Source organism: Salvelinus fontinalis, chromosome 14, assembly GCF_029448725.1.
Source record: "Salvelinus fontinalis isolate EN_2023a chromosome 14, ASM2944872v1, whole genome shotgun sequence".
NCBI lineage: Eukaryota > Metazoa > Chordata > Actinopteri > Salmoniformes > Salmonidae > Salvelinus > Salvelinus fontinalis.
This window is the reverse complement of record NC_074678.1, coordinates 43,773,115-43,789,723: the sequence shown is the minus strand read 5'-3', so window position 1 is coordinate 43,789,723 and position 16,609 is coordinate 43,773,115. Positions and strand designations below refer to the sequence as shown.

The 16,609-nt window shown below is 44.2% G+C and overlaps 1 protein-coding gene across 1 annotated transcript; it reads left to right on the top strand.

Moving 5' to 3' along the window:
• The first annotated feature begins 346 nt into the window (after positions 1-346).
• Positions 347-7,892, top strand: LOC129869333 (FYN-binding protein 1-like). Its single transcript, XM_055943671.1, has 14 exons — positions 347-361; positions 2,840-3,467; positions 3,827-3,923; positions 4,110-4,207; positions 4,446-4,483; positions 4,634-4,659; positions 4,907-5,042; positions 5,323-5,485; positions 5,639-5,804; positions 6,547-6,610; positions 6,798-6,960; positions 7,205-7,235; positions 7,382-7,423; positions 7,625-7,892. The coding sequence occupies exons 1-14, from the start codon at positions 347-349 to the stop codon at positions 7,632-7,634; spliced, it is 1,677 nt and encodes a 558-aa protein (XP_055799646.1). The 3' UTR covers positions 7,635-7,892.
• The last annotated feature ends 8,717 nt before the right edge of the window (positions 7,893-16,609 follow it).

The window sequence follows — 16,609 nt, the reverse complement described above, 5'->3', positions numbered from 1 at the left end:
TAGATGGGCCATGATTCATTTCACTGTTCTCTGATTCAGTTAACAAATCCAACTTACAAACAATGTGGCAGGTTAGAATATAATTATTCTAGATTTAGGTAGCTAAAGAACAAAAATAATGTCCACTATAAATTGATCATCAGGATGTAGTGTGGAAATAATCTGCTTTACAGTTTGTAAATGACTTAATTAAGTGGAACATTTCAATTTGTACTCAAGCCATTTGATTGGTTGTTATTTATCTGTGTAGAAAATAGTGGTTCAGTCAGTGATGAGAGGAATCATTGATATCACCAGTTAATTATTTACACTCAGTGTTCTTGTAACGTATACGCAGGGAGTCAGGATGCAGGTGCGGAAGGTGAGGGCATACTGTGGCAACCTTGGACCTCTCGGTGGTGGGGGCTCCTGTCTGATGGGCGAAATAAAGATAGCACTGGAGTAGGAAGTCCCGTCATATTTGTCCGGGAGAAACAATAGGGCATCGCTGACCTGGGCGGACTGCTGGATGAGCTGGGGGACTGGCTTGCTGGGACGAATCGGTGTAGAGGGTCCTCTGCTAGTTGGAGCTGAATCCTCTCGGGTGTTGTCAAAGGTGGTGGAGAACATGGAGGACCTCATCTATTACCGTACCCAGTTGAGCTAGCTGGTCATGGTGTTGCCGGAGTAGGTGTTCCTATACGTCGACCATCTGGGAGATATCCTTAACTCTGCTGCTTCCATATTTTCGTGAGGCAGTATTCTGTAATGTATACACAGGGAGTCAGGAAGCAGGTGCAGAAGGTGAGTTTAATAATAATAAACATGAAGATCATATAAAACAGGAGCAGCGTACTGAACGTAACCAAGACCAATACTGCCTAACGACAGAGGCTACTGAGGGCTATTTGAAGGGAGAGTAATCAGAGCAGTGATGAAGTGTAGGTGGTTGCCAGATGTTTTCCAGGTGTGCACAATTTAATTAGATCTCCTATTTAATTAGATATTTGTTTAATCAGGTTTTTATTATTTGGTAACCAATTTTGCTTTAGCCTTTATACACCTATGCCATACACAAACTACGCCTATATGTTAATAATATAACTCGTGAACTCTTTCAGACAATTTTGGAATGTTCTATTGAGAGGCAATGCAACTGTCAAAGGGCATGCGGTTCTGTTTTGAGTAAGCAAGAGCTCGAGAACAATGCCAGGAAGGCTCCGTCTGTTGTGGTACAGAGACAGGTCTTTCTTATTTCCTTTGCGTGTCCCAATAAAAATATCAATAGCAAAACATGCACCTCATTGGCCCACTTATGACTGCGACTGCCATTTCTATGGCAACCACTGCAGAGGGATACTTGAGGTTCATAGGTGTGTGGTTGTAGTTACTTCCTGCATCTCTTCATTGTTTCATTCTTTTAACCCTTATATCAGCAAAGACCTCCCAATTTTTTCAGAGGTAACATTGATCATACAAGTGCATTGTCCGTGACAATCTGACCTACACTTGATAGTTGTGCCATGACCTCCATCTCAGAACATCTGCCCTTACTGGTTATATGGTACTCTGGCTTGCATGTGACATGTGGTTTGGGTGCACATAATCAAATCAAATCAAATTTTATTTGTCACATACACATGGTTAGCAGATGTTAATGTGAGTGTAGCGAAATGCTTGTGCTTCTAGTTCCGACAATGCAGTAATAACCAACGAGTAATCTAACCTAACAATTCCACAACTACTACCGTATACACACAAGTGTAAAGGGATAAAGAATATGTACATAAAGATATGTGAATGAGTGATGGTACAGAACGGCATAGGCAAGATGCAGTAGATGGTATAGAGTACAGTATATACATATGAGATGAGTAATGTAGGGTATATAAACATAAAGTGGCATAGTTTAAAGTGGCTAGTGATGCATGTATTACATAAAGATGGCAAGATGCAGTAGATGATATAGAGTACAGTATATACATATGAGATGAGTATTGTAGGGTATGTAAACATTATATTAAGTGGCATTGTTTAAAGTGGCTAGTGATATATTTTTACATAAATTTCCATCAATTCCCATTATTAAAGTGGCTGGAGTTGAGTCAGTATGTTGGCAGCAGCCACTAAATGCTAGCGTTGTGCAGACCTCACTACCCTCTGGAGAGCCTTACGGTTGTGGGCGGAGCAGTTGCCGTACCAGGCGGTGATACAGCCCGACTTGATGCTCTCAATTGTGCATCTGTAGAAGTTAGTGAGTGCTTTTGGTGACAAGCCGAATTTCTTCAGCCTCCTGAGGCTGCTGCGCCTTCTTCACAACGCTGTCTGTGTGGGTGGACCAATTCAGTTTGTCCGTGATGTGTACGTCGAGGAACTTAAAACATGACATGTTAAATGTCAGTAGACCTGTAGTGTTTAGATGATTTGAATGATTCTATGGAATGGGTGTGTGAAGAAAGAGAGGTGTGTGGGGGTTGTTGCTCTGTTATTGTTATTATGCACTGGCCTCCCGGGTGGCGCAGTGGTCTAGGGCACTGCATCGCAGTGCTAGCTGCGCCACCAGAGTCTCTGGGTTCGCGCCCAGGCTCTGTCGCAGCCGCCCGCAACCGGGAGGTCTGTGGGGCGACGCACAATTGGCATAGCGTGTTCCGGGTTAGGGGTTAGGGAGGGATTGGCCGGTAGGGATATCCTTGTCTCAGTATGTAAAATGTAATAAAATGTATGCACTACTGTAAGTCGCTCTGGATAAGAGCGTCTGCTAAATGACGGAAAAAAATAAAAAAAATAAAAAAATAAAAAATGCTAACTTCCTGCTTACAAACTAAGCAGCTCCATTCTCACCTTGCTACATCTCTGTCAGGGGGAGAGTGTGGATGTTCGTGCATTGAGGGCCAGGTTCCATGCCAAGGCTGACATGGCAGGTAGTCGAGACAGCACTTCTCCAAAACCTCCACTGCGAGGATTTGGGAGAGGAGGCCCGTGGTTGGCAGACGTCAGTGTTACAGCAAATGGAGGGGTCCGAAATAAACTCATGCTTATGGTTCCCACACCACCACTTCCTGGATCAAGCTACTCCCCGGACCTTCAGAGGCTACCACCACGACATGTAAGGGCTGAACTGGAGGGCATGTCCGCCCCCCACCTTCCACCATCACACCGCCCCCACAGAGCCGCCAAGGAGCTGCCCCGACCAGCACCCTCACCGACAAACATAGACCAACAAGGCAGGGTGAGAGTCACTGGGGAGCTCCTGCAGAACATGATGCTGAAGCATAAGGGAGTACACCCCGGCCCTACCAAGCCGACGACCCCCTCCCTGCCCAGCCAGAGAAATCTGACAGGGGTGACCCCCTTGAGAAGGGCCCTGCCCCCTGAGGCTCCCAGCCCCATAAAACCCAGACGGCCCCCTCACATCAACCTGCAGGCCCATCAGAGAGACACCAGGGCACCACACCTCGCAGGGCGACCAGGGTTAAGGAAGACTGACGGTAAGCAGCTTGATTTCCAATGAAAAAGCACCCCCTCCATTACAAGTGTAAAAGGGGAAAACTGACTGAACACATGTATGCACTTACTGTAAGCAGCATAGTAGCACAGGCAAGTCATCTGTTCATTTACAACCTATCAAGGTCAAGTATGCTGTGTGCCTTATCTGGTTACCAGTTAAAGCCTCTACATGTCTCGCTCTAAAATGTTTTTATTGTCTTATATTCTGTAAGAAATGAATGATGAAAAGAAGTGCTCAGACTGCCGCTGCAGAACACTGCCCTGTAATAAATTGGTTAATATTGAATTAATTTCAGACCTACTGTAAACCTACAGTGCAGGTTGTTTCTGTTCTCCTCAGGTGGCAGTAGTCAGTCTCTCCCAGGGCTAGCCAGTCCCTCTGGCGCCCCAAGACTTCCAACCAAGCCCAGCAGCCTTCCACGGCAGTGTACCCCGGTGTGAGTGTGCTCACTTGAAATGTCAAGTGTCGAGTGTTAAAGTGATAGTATGAACCAAGATTGGGAAGTTGTTCTTATATTTTGGCGTTTTTTTTTTCATTACTATGTAGGCAAATGGTTACTGTACAGGAACACTGAAAAAGGTACATTTTCCACTTGATGTATTATTCCCTCTGTTCTCGTTAGAAATTTCGAGGACGACCAGGGGGAATATGATGATGTAGGCCTTGATGTGAAACCGCCTCCCCCACCCCTAAATCACCCAGGGAGCTGGGACATGAGTGGTATGACTGAAAATACCTGCTATTTAACCATGAACACATGCAAGAGATTCACTAGCTATTGTGAATTTAGTGCTGAATCATGATGACTTGAGTTGACATGAATGTATGATTTACGTCAACGCTTGTGTAATATACACATACTGTATCTCAATCCATCATTCCATAATGCATGTATTTTACATGTTTATCACTTGTTCATGCATGTCATCAATGGTCTTTTCTGCTATTTCACCCACAGACTCCTGGAATGACAATAGTTCTTCACAAGTAGATGAGGTAAGAACATTCTGTGGGAACCTTCTATGTTTACCATCAGTGAGCATTAATGCAGAACACTGCTTCTGAATTACTTCTGAAATACTGTTCTTGAAAAACATGCTTTTCATGACATTTACCTTGAATCTATCTTTTTATTCCTGGCTGCAGAGGAGCGATGGAAGTGACGTCTATAAGTAAGTATAGTATAGCAATACAACTACATATTGTATGTTGAGTTAAAATATATTGGGTTTATGCTTGTCTTACAAGTAGACATTGCAATGCCTGTCATAGCACACTTGTAACAACCCATATCACAAGGCTAATGGAAAACATTTGAATAGTCCCATATCTGTTATAATATGTTTATATGGGCGAAAGAGCTGTCCACTGCAAATAGTATTACTGACCACTCATGTCTCTTGTCTTTTGAAATCTCAGAGGCAATGAACAGGAGGTGAAAAACACAAGTTCTGATAAGAAGAAACAGAAAGAGTTGAGGTGGCAGCAAGAGCAGGAGAAGAGAAATCAAAAGAAAACACTGGAAAGGGACAACAAATACAGAAAGAAATTTAAGGTGATACACTACATTTCCATGCGCTAACCACCCACTTTGGGAAATCCCCCAAAACAGTAACCTCTCTGTCATAACTCACTTGCTACATATGAATATCAAAACACGTTTCAGAGTTTTGGATAATCTCTTAAGGAAAACACCTGTTATTATGAGTATTTTTGCTTAATATGGAAATACAGTAATGTAATCACACATGCAGAACAGAGATCTCATTCATCTCTGTAGGCTAGAAACAGCACTTTACAACCCTCTGTATGTATTTACTTTTACCCTTCCACAGCTGGGGACTGGGGACATAGAGGTCCTTCACATGGGCACGGTTCGACACGACTGGCAGGGGGGAAAGCACGATCTAAGTGTTCGGCAGGGAAACAGAGTGGAGATCATACAGGTTAAGAACAACCCCGAGGGCAGGTGGCTGGCCCGCACACTGACTGGCACCTGTGAGTAAAACACTATTTAATTCCATAGAACTAAACAGCCCATATTTGTTCCATATTTTATACTAGTTCGATATGTGCTGTGACAATTCTGAAAACCACCCATTTTGTGTACCTAAAGCTACCAAAAGACAGTAATGAAGTGTTGCTTTGCAGATGGTTACATCATTAGCACATGTGTGGATGTGGATAATGAGGAAGTGAAATGTAAACTCAAACTGTCCAAAGCGCCTGACCCCTCACTGCCACCACCACTACCTCCCGTCCCTTTTGAAGACAATGACATCTATTATGATGTTGACTCCTCAGAAAACATGAACAGGTAGCTCTCCCACACACAAATATGCAAACTCTCTCTCTCTCTCTCCCCCCCTCTCTCTCTCTCTTTCTCTCTCTCTCTCTCTCTCACTCTCACACTCTCACTCTCACTCTCTCACTCTCTCTCACTCACTCACTCACTCACTCACTCTCTCTCCCACTCACTCACCCACTCACTCTCTCCTTCTCTCACTCACTCTCTCACTCTCTCTCTCTGTCTCACTCTCTCTCTCTTTCTCTCACTCTCTATCTCTCACTCACTCACCCTCACTCACACACTCACTCACTCTCTCTCTCTCTCTCTCACTATCTCACTCTCTCTCTCACTCTCTCTCACTCTCTCTCACTCTCTCTCACTCTCTCTCTCACTCTCACTCTCACTCTCTCTCACACTCTCTCTCTCTCACACACACACACACACACACACACACAGACAGACAGACAGACAGACAGACAGACAGACAGACAGAGAGATGACTACTTTCTCAGTCTGTGTTTTTTCTGAGTGTGGTGTTGCTTTGATAGCTTGCCACATTTGGCCTGTATGTTTACTTAAAACATGAAAATGAAAGTTTGTATACAGTTTAGCTTGTATGTCTGTTGCATAAAGCATGCATTGCACTGAATATAAATAAAGTAGTTGCTAATGGCTACAAATAAGAAATAAGAAATAAAGTTGGCTACTGAAATAGGACAAAAACAACTTTTTGTGATCACACAAAAGGATGTGTGTCTTTATGTTCCAGTCTAGATCCAATAATGAGAAAGATGCTGGAGAAAGACGAAAAGGAATTTAGAAAAAAGTTTAAGGTACATATTTTGCTCTTCTTGCGAATCTTCAAGAAACTGTTGAAAATTGCTTTTTGCCGCAATTCATGTGCACGCCCTGAAAAGCTTGAATACTCACTATTAGCCTACACAACGATGTCATGTCATATGACATTACCAAGTCATATAAAAAAAAGAAGTCAACAGAACTTTTATCTTGTTCTGTCAGTTTGAGGGACCGATTTTGGTGTTACACAGCATGATGGTTGACCCGAACGCAAGCATTAAGAAGACAGGAGGGACGGATCTAGCTGTGGTTCAAGGAGAGATCCTGGAGGTCATTCAAGTCACCAGTGACAAAAAAGTCCTGTGTCGCAACAAGCAGGGGAAATGTATGTGAATACATCACCTTCCAGTGACAAGTCTGTAAAAGTCAGTTTTATATCTGATTAGGCTATTGGGCTATGTATGTTCGTAGTACAGCCAAAGATACTGGTAACTATCTAAAAGGTTTCCCCTTTTGTCTGTAGTACAGTCTAATAATCAATAAGAGATTCTAGAAAATTATCTGTTTTGATACATTTTTCTAGCATGTGTCATTATTCTAATTGTTGCCTCATTTTCTTTCTCTCACAGATGGATATGTGCCCAGGGTTCTTCTTCAAGCGTAAGTTTCTTATATATTTATTTAACACAATTATCGGTAGATTATGAATCCAGAATCCCTGGTATTCAGTCACTGGTATTATATTTTGCTGTTGACAACTGTGTCATAATATTCTGGTAAATACGGTTTTCAATATTCATTTTCAGAGAAGGGGATGATGTTTATGACGATGTCGATCATATCCAACGGTATGTTATGTTTGAACATTTTACTCTGGTTTCTTGAAAGGGTGCTACGCAGGAAGTATTACTGTAAGTCAAGCTAGTGGAGAGACTACAACGTCATTGTCCTGGTCGGCCCGAATTCCTAGACATGTTTTGTATACACAGTGTATATGCTAAGTAGGAAAAGCGCAAGACGTTTTAACCCCTTTCCTGACCGCCTTACAGATATGAATGACAACGACAATGTCTATAATGACACAATCCACTGAAGCCCTGTTCCTTTCCTGAGCAATGCGAATCCCCAATACTGGACTAACAGTAATGCTCGTCTTCCATGGAAACACACACTCACACACACTTCCGAAGAAGGAAAAGAACAATCGGGGCATGAATGTTGTTTGCAGCAATTTGAAAACTATACACTATGCTTTGTTCATGGCCGGGATTCTTGAGATTATTTTTTGAAAAATAAATTCTTTTTTGTCAATATTTATTGTGTGTTATCATGTGTTATTACTAGAGGCGAAAGAAACACCCATTTAGGCGAGGTGCTGACTAGCGGAATAGAACACTTGAAAAATGAAAGGAGAGCCGCACACTCTAGGAGCTCAGATGCAATAACTGAATAACCTAATATCCAACGTTTCGACAGATAAGCTGTCTTCATCAGGGTATAAGTGTAACGGATGTGAAATGGCTAGCTAGTTAGCGGGTACGCGCTAGTAGCATTTCAATCAGTTACGTCACTTGCTCTGAGACTTTAAGTAGGGTATCAGCCAATGTTATAATGCATGCACTGGAAGGTAGTTCATTAGGGTCACGTTGCAGAAGAAAATGTTCCATAGCTTCAATACCGCCCTCATGTGGAATATTTGTGTATTACGACTCAACATCAAAAGTAACTAACAAAGTATTATCAGGGAGAGGATCAAGAGATTCAATAATAGAGCGTGTCCTTTGCAAGGAGACATGGGCAGCGCTCAATATCTTGCTTGATAAATCAAAGACACTCAGTCCCGTGGGTTCTGCCTCTGGTGGTAGTTTCTTCTTACCCCGTCGGGTGCGGCATCTCGTCGGTGCGCGTGCCCGCGACCACCTCCGCCCTTCCGTCGGCCCAGTCTCTCGTTGGATAAAAAACTGGCACTGGAAGCGGATGAGGCGCTGGTTGTAGAGCGTTGGTCAGACGGGAGTGGATAGAAGGAAGCGGCTTCCCTCATGCGTCTGTCATGGAGAGGAGGATCAGGACCTCTTTTGTCAGGGTTTCTCCAGAAGTAGACTTTGTCCTCGCCTTGTCTTTTTTGTCTTGGTTGATTTTCTTGATTTTAAGCTCCTTTATTTCTGTAGACAACTTGTCCTGAAGCACTTGGTTAGTTTTCATCAGTGTTATTACATCTTTATGAGTGTTGAGTTGGAAAAATTATTCTCACAAGAATTGATTGCTGACCAAAGTGTATTTTATTGATAAGCTGCAGAACGCTCATGGAAATTAATCTTAAACACTTTATAAAAACTTTTATGGATAAGAATCAATTCATAAATAGTTAACATACTACTACTAGTACATTTGTATTTCATAATTTAGTATTATATTTAGAATTCCAGAATATTTATAACATTTCTATGAATTTATCAGTGAGTAAAACATTTAAACGTGTTAACCTTCACCTTGGGGTCATGATAGGTGCGGCACCAAATGATTGATGTATTATAATAATTGATTATGCTTATGTTGTATTAATAGAAGGATAAGGGCTATAAGACCCTCCCCCACTACATTTATAGGGTCCTGGACCACAGATTAGCAATATATATATGCATTATAAGGTTTAATACTGTTCCACAGTACTTTTCTAGTCTCTGCCTCTTATAGAAATGGTCTGAGCAGATGTGTGAGCCATTGCTGTCTAAACAGGATGTCTGTGAGAAAGCGCCTCACGGCTAAAATATATACATTGACACAGACACTTGCAGGGGAGCAAATAGATAAGAGACAAGTCAGACACACCACTGTAAGCCACACGGGAATGGAACATTACTGCTGAGCCCTTAGAAAACACTGGACTATTGTTTTCTCCTGCAAGTTTGTATAACTGTATATACGTGGGCTTGGTCTCATGAGTAGAAGGTGTTGACGTAGGCAGTTACATCACTAGGGGTTGATTGCAAGTATATTAAAGCAACTTTGACCTGTTTAATTTTGCAGAACTTACTCTGTAACATACGTGCTGTGTTTCCATTGCCAACTTCTGTTTGCAATTGCATTTATAAAGGTTTGATTGATTTACTTAAAGAAGATATTGTCTGACTGCTGATTTTACCAATAAGCAAATGATTGACAAGGAACAAGGAACCTACCCCGACAATCCTCTCGCAAGGCTGCCGGCCCAGAAGGCATCCCTAGCCACGTCCTCAGAGCACATGCAGACCAGCTGGCTGGTGTGTTTACAGACATATTCAAACTCTCCCTATCCCAGTCTGCTGTCCCCAAATGCTTCAAGATGGCCACCATTGTTCCCGTTTCCAAGAATGCCAAGGTAACTGAACTAAATTACTATCGCCCCATAGCACTCACTTCTGTCATCATGAAGTGCTTTGAGAGACTAGTCAAGGATCATATCACCTCCACCTCCACCCTACCTGTCACCTACTTCAATTTGCATACCGCCCCAATAGGTCCACAGACGATGCAATCGCCATCACACTGCACACTGCCCTATCCCATCTGGACAAGAGGAATACCTATGTAAGAATGCTGTTCATTGACTACAGCTCAGCATTCAACACCATAGTACCATCCAAACTCATCAGCTTGAGTCCCTGGGTCTTGATCCCGTCCTGTGCAACTGGGTCCTGGACTTCCTGATGGGCCGCCCCTAGGTGGTGAAGGTAGCAAACAACATCTCCACTCCACGGATCCTCAACACTGGGCCCCCTCCTGTGCTCCCTGTTCACCCACGACTGTGATGCCATGCACAACTCCAACTCAATCATCAAGTTTGCAGATGACACCAGAGTGGTAGGCTTGATTGCCAACAACGATGAGACAGCCTACAGGGAGGTGGTGAGAGCCCTTGGAGTGTGGTGTCAGGAAAATAACCTCTCACTCAATGTCAGCAAAACAAAAGAGATGATCGTTGACTACAGGAAACAGCAAAGGGAGCACCCCCTATCCACATCGACGGGACAGCAGCGGAGAAGGTGGAAAGTTTTAAGTTCCTCAGTGTACATATCACCGACAAACTGAAAAGGTCCACACACACAGACAGTGTGGTGAAGAAGGCACAACAGCGCCTCTTTAACCTCAGGAGGCTGAAAAAATGTGGCTTGTCACCGAAAACACTCATTAACTTTTACATGTGCACAATCAAGAGCATCCTGTCGAGCTGTATCACCGCCTGGTACGGTAACTGCACCGCCCACGACCGCAAGGGCTCTCCAGAGAGTGGTGCGGTCTGCACAACGCATCACTGGGGGCAAACTACCTGCGCTCCAGGACACCTAAAACACCTGATGTCACAGGAAGGCAAAAAAGATCAAGGACAATTACCACCCGAGCCACTGCCTGTTCACCCCGCTTCCATCCAGAAGGTAAGGTCAGCACAGGTGCATCAAAGCTTGGACAGCGAGATTGAAAAACAGCTATCTCAAGGCCATCAGAATGTTAAAAAGACATCACTAGCACAGAGAGGCGGCTGCCTACCTTGATATCATTGACCACTTTAATAAATTGAACACTAGTCACTTTAATAATGCCAATTTAAGAATGTTTTCATATCTCACATTACTTATCTCATATGTATATACTGTATCCTACACTATCTATTCTATACTATCTATTGCATTTTAGCCGCTCTGTCACTGTTCATCCATATACACTGCTCAAAAAAATAAAGGGAACACTAAAATAACACATCCTAGATCTGAATGAATGAAATATTCTTATTAAATACTTTTTTCTTTACATAGTTGAATGTGCTGACAACAAAATCACACAAAAATTATCAATGGAAATCAAATTTATCAACCCATGGAGGTCTGGATTTGGAGTCACATTCAAAATTAAAGTGGAAAACCACACTACAAGCTGATCCAACTTTGATGTAATGTCCTTAAAACAAGTCAAAATGAGGCTCAGTAGTGTGTGTGGCCTCCACGTGCCTGTATGACCTCCCTACAACGCCTGGGCATGCTCCTGATAAGGTGGCGGATGGTCTCCTGAGGGATCTCCTCCCAGACCTGGACTAAAGCATTCCCCAACTCCTGGACAGTCTGTGGTGCAACGTGGCGTTGGTGGATGGAGCGAGACATGATGTCCCAGATGTGCTCAATTGGATTCAGGTCTGGGGAACGGGCGGGCCAGTCCATAGCATCAATGCCTTCCTCTTGCAGGAACTGCTGACACACTTCAGCCACATGAGGTCTAGCATTGTCTTGCATTAGGAGGAACCCAGGGCCAACCGCACCAGCATATGGTCTCACAAGGGGTCTGAGGATCTCATCTCGGTACCTATTGGCAGTCAGGCTACCTCTGGCGAGCACATGGAGGGCTGTGCGGCCCCCCAAAGAAATGCCACCCCACACCATGACTGACCCACCGCTAAAACGGTCATGCTGGAGGATGTTGCAGGCAGCAGAACGTTCTCCACGGCGTCTCCAGACTCTGTCACGTCTGTCACATGTGCTCAGTGTGAACCTGCTTTCATCTGTGAAGAGCACAGGGCGCCAGTTGCGAATTTGCCAATCTTGGTGTTCTCTGGCAAATGCCAAACGTCCTGCACGGTGTTGGGCTGTAAGCACAACCCTCACCTGTAGACGTCGGGCCCTCATACCACCCTCATGGAGTCTGTTTCTGACCGTTTGAGCAGACACATGCACATTTGTGGCCTGCTGGAGGTCATTTTGCAGGGCTCTGGCAGTGCACCTCCTTGCACAAAGGCGGAGGTAGCGGTCCTGCTGCTGGGTTGTTGCCCTCCTACGGCCTCCTCCACGTCTCCTGATGTACTGACCTGTCTCCTGGTAGCGCCTCCATGCTCTGGACACTACGCTGATAGACACAGCAAACCTTCTTGCCACAGCTCGCATTGATGTACCATCCTGGATGAGCTGCACTACCTGAGCCACTTGTGTGGGTTGTAGACTCCGTCTCATGCTACCACTAGAGTGAAAGCACCGCCAGCATTCAAAAGTGACCAAAACATCAGCCAGGAAGCATAGGAACTGAGAAGTGGTCTGTGGTCACCACCTGCAGAACCACTCATTTATTGGAGGTGTCTTGCTAATTGCCTATAATTTCCACCTGTTGTCTATTCCATTTGCACAACAGCATGTGAAATTTATTGTCAATCAGTGTTGCTTCTAAGTGGACAGTTTGATTTCACAGAAGTGTGATTGACTTGGAGTTACATTGTGTTGTTTAAGTGTTCCCTTTATTTTTTTGAGCAGTGTATTTTAGATTTATATATTCTTATCCCATTCCTTTACTAGATTCTGTGTATTAGGTTTTGTTGTGGAATTGTTAGATATTACTTGTTAGATACTGCTGCACTGTCGGATCTAGAAGCATAAGCATTTTGCTACACTCGCAATAACATCTGCTAACCATGTGTATGGGACCAATAAAATTGTATTTTACTCGATCAATCATACAATCGGTTGACAATAACGCATTTATACTCATTTATAAGCACTCATGGAAATGATCAAGTTAAATATTTTCCTTAGCTTGATTACTACCCCTTTTCACAAAGTAAATATTTGAATTTGTGTTCTATTACTGCTGCCTGGCTGAAAATTACTGCAGCACCTCCTGTTCAAATACAATAATAGTACAGGCTTTGCGGGATCCTTGGGATGTCAGGACACGCATATTGCAATATCAAAATGAACTCTGAAACTACTATATTAATTTGGGGACAGGTCAAAACACATTAAACATTCATGGCCATTTAGCTAGCTAGCTTGCTGTTGCTAGCTAGCTGTTGCCAGCTAATTTGTCCTGGGATATAAACATTGTGTCATTATTTTACCTGAAATGCACAAGGTCCTTTTTTTCTGGATCTTTGTAGAATTTTGATACTTTTTGGGTCACACAAAATCGTGTGTTCTCTACTCTGACAATTAATCCACAGATAAAAGAGGAAACCGAGTTAGTTTCTAGTAATCTCTCCTTCTTCAGTCTTCTTTGTCTTCTTCCTTTTCTGTGGACTTCATATGGCAGTTGGCAACCAACTTTAAAACCTGTTTGGGATAGGGGGCAGCATTTTCACTTTTGCATGAAATGCGTGCCCAGAGTAAACTGTCTGCTACTCTGTCCCAGATGCTAATATATGCATATTATTAGTAGTATCGGATAAAAAACACTCTGAAGTTTCTAAAACTGTTTGAATGATGTCTGTGAGTATAACAGAACTCATATGGCAGGCGAAAACCTGAGAAAAAATCCAACCAGGAAGTGGGAAATCTGAGGTTTGTAGTTTTTCAAACCTTGGCCTACCGAATACACAGTGTCTATGGGGTTAAGATGCACTTCCTAAGGCTAGATGTCAACCGTCTTTAGAAACTTGTTTCAGGCTTTTGCTATAAAGGAGGGGGGAATGGGAGCTGAATGAGTCAGTGGTCTGGCAGAGTGTCTCAGGCTAGTGATGCACACTCCCGACAGAGTTAGCTCTAGTTCCAGTGCTTTGCTACAGACAATAGAATTCTCCGGTTGGAACATTATTGATGCTTTATGTTAAAAACATCCTAAAGATTGATTCCATAGATTGTTTGATATGTTTCTACGACCTGTAACGGAACTTTTTGAGTTTTTTTCTGGACCTAGTGCTCATGAAGATGGATTACTGGGCTGAACACGCTAACAACTAGTGGCTATTTGGACATAAATGATGGACTTTGTGGAACTTTATGCAACAAATCAGTCATTTACTGTCGAACTGGGATTCCTAGGAGTGCATTCTGATGAAGATCATCAAAGGTAAGTGAATATTTATCATGTTATTTCTAAATTCTGTTGACTCCAACATGGCGGAAATTTCTTTGGCTGGATTTGGCTGGATTGGGCTCTGAGCGCCGTAGTCAGTTTATGCTTTATCCGTAAAGTTCTTTTGATTTCTGACACAGCGGTTGCATTAAGGAGAAGTGTATCTTTAATTCTGTGAATAACACTTGTATCTTTTATCGATGTTTATTAAGAGTATTTCTGGGATTTCTGTGGCTATCTGCAAGTTCACCGGATGTTTTGGAATCAAAACATTACTGCACGTAACGCGTCAATGTAAACTGAGATTTTTGGATATAAATATGCACATTATCGAACAAAACATACATGTATTGTGTAACATGATGTCCTATGAGTGTCATCTGATGAAGATCATCAAAGGTTAGTGATTAATTTTATCTATATTTCTGCTTTTTGTGACTCCTATCTTTGGCTGGAAAATGGCTGTGTGTTTTTTTGACTTGGCTCTGAACTAACATAATCATATGTTGTGCTTTCGCTGTAAAGCCTTTTTGAAATTGTACATGATGGGTAGATTAACAAGATGTTTATCTTTCATTTGCTGTATTGGACTTGTTAATGTGTGAAAGTTACATATTTCTAAAAAATATTTTTGAATTTCCCGCGCTCTTTTCAGCGGAATGTTGTCGCGGAACACCTGCGCTAAAAAGGTTAAGGTGCATTACCACCACCAACTTGACTGAAGTGTGGAACTCAGTTCACCTTTCAATCCCTTACGTGGGTACATGCTGCTAAAAACCAATGGGAGAGGCGAGACTTGCAATGCGTCACGCAACAAAAATAGAATAGACTTTGAATGACCCCACAAACTGCGGACCCAGCTTCCGGCAGGGCAGGCGGAGGGGCAGGTTTCGGGTCGAGAGCCAGACCTGGTCCCCCGGTGCGAACACCGGGGCCTCACTGCAGTGGCGGTCTGCGCTAGCTTTTTGACGCCTCACTGCCCGCTGAAGGGGCACATGAGCGGCGTCCCAGGTCTCCTCACTGCGCCTAAACCAGTCGTCCACCGCAGGAGCCTCGATCTGGCTCTGATGCCACGGCGCCAGAACTGGCTGGTACCCCAGTACGCACTGGAAAAGGGAGAGGTTAGTGGAGGAGTGGCGGAGCGAGTTCTGGGTCATATCTGCCCAGGGTATAAACGCAGCCCACTCCCCCGGCCGGTCCTGGCAATAAGACTGCAGAAACCTACCCACATCCTGGTTCACTCTCTCCACCTGCCTGTTACTCTCGGGGTGAAAACCTGAGGTAAGGCTGACCGAGACCCCCAGACATTCCATGAACGCCCCCCAGACCCTTGACGTGAACTGGGGACCTCGATCAGATACAATGTCCTCAGGCACCCCGTAGTGCCGGAAGACGTGTGTGAACAGGGCCACTACAGTCTGTAGGGCCGTAGGGAGACCGGGCAAAGGGAGGAGACGGCAGGACTTAGAAAACTGATCAACAACAACCAGGATCGTGGTGTTACCCTGTGAGGGAGGCAGATCCATCAGGAAATCCACCGACAGGTGCGACCACGGCCGTTGTGGAATTGGCAAGGGTTGTAACTTAGGGACCTTGCACTGGGCGCACACCGAGCAGGAGGAAACTTCCCACTAAGTACTTCCCACTAAGACAGCGCACTGTCCGACCGATGCCCGGATGACCAGAGGAGGGTGACATCTGGGCCTAATAGATCAAACGGTCGCGGACAGCAAACTAAACGTACAGACTCCCAGCCGGACACTGGGGGGTAGTGGGCTCTGTACGTAACGCCCGCTCGATGTCCGCGTCCAGCTCCCACACCACCGGTGCCACCAGGCAAGAGGCCGGAAGTATGGGAGTGGGATCCATGGGCCGCTCCTCTGTGTCATACATCCGGGACAGTGCGTCTGCCTTAGCGTTCTGGGAACCTGGTCTATAGGACAGGGTGAAGACAAAACGGGTAAAGAACATGGCTCACCTTGCCTGGCACCGACGGAAACCCCTAAACACCTCCCCGAGCACTCTCCTGACCACCCTGTGAGAGCCCTCCGTTAGGATTGAGGTCAGGGCTTTGTGATGGCCACTCCAATACCTTGACTTTGTTGTCCTTAAGCCATTTTGCCACAACTTTGGAAGTATGCTTGGAGTCATTGTCCATTTGGAAGACCCATTTGCGACCAAGCTTTGACTTCCTGACTGATGTCTTGAGATGTTGCTTCAATATATCCACA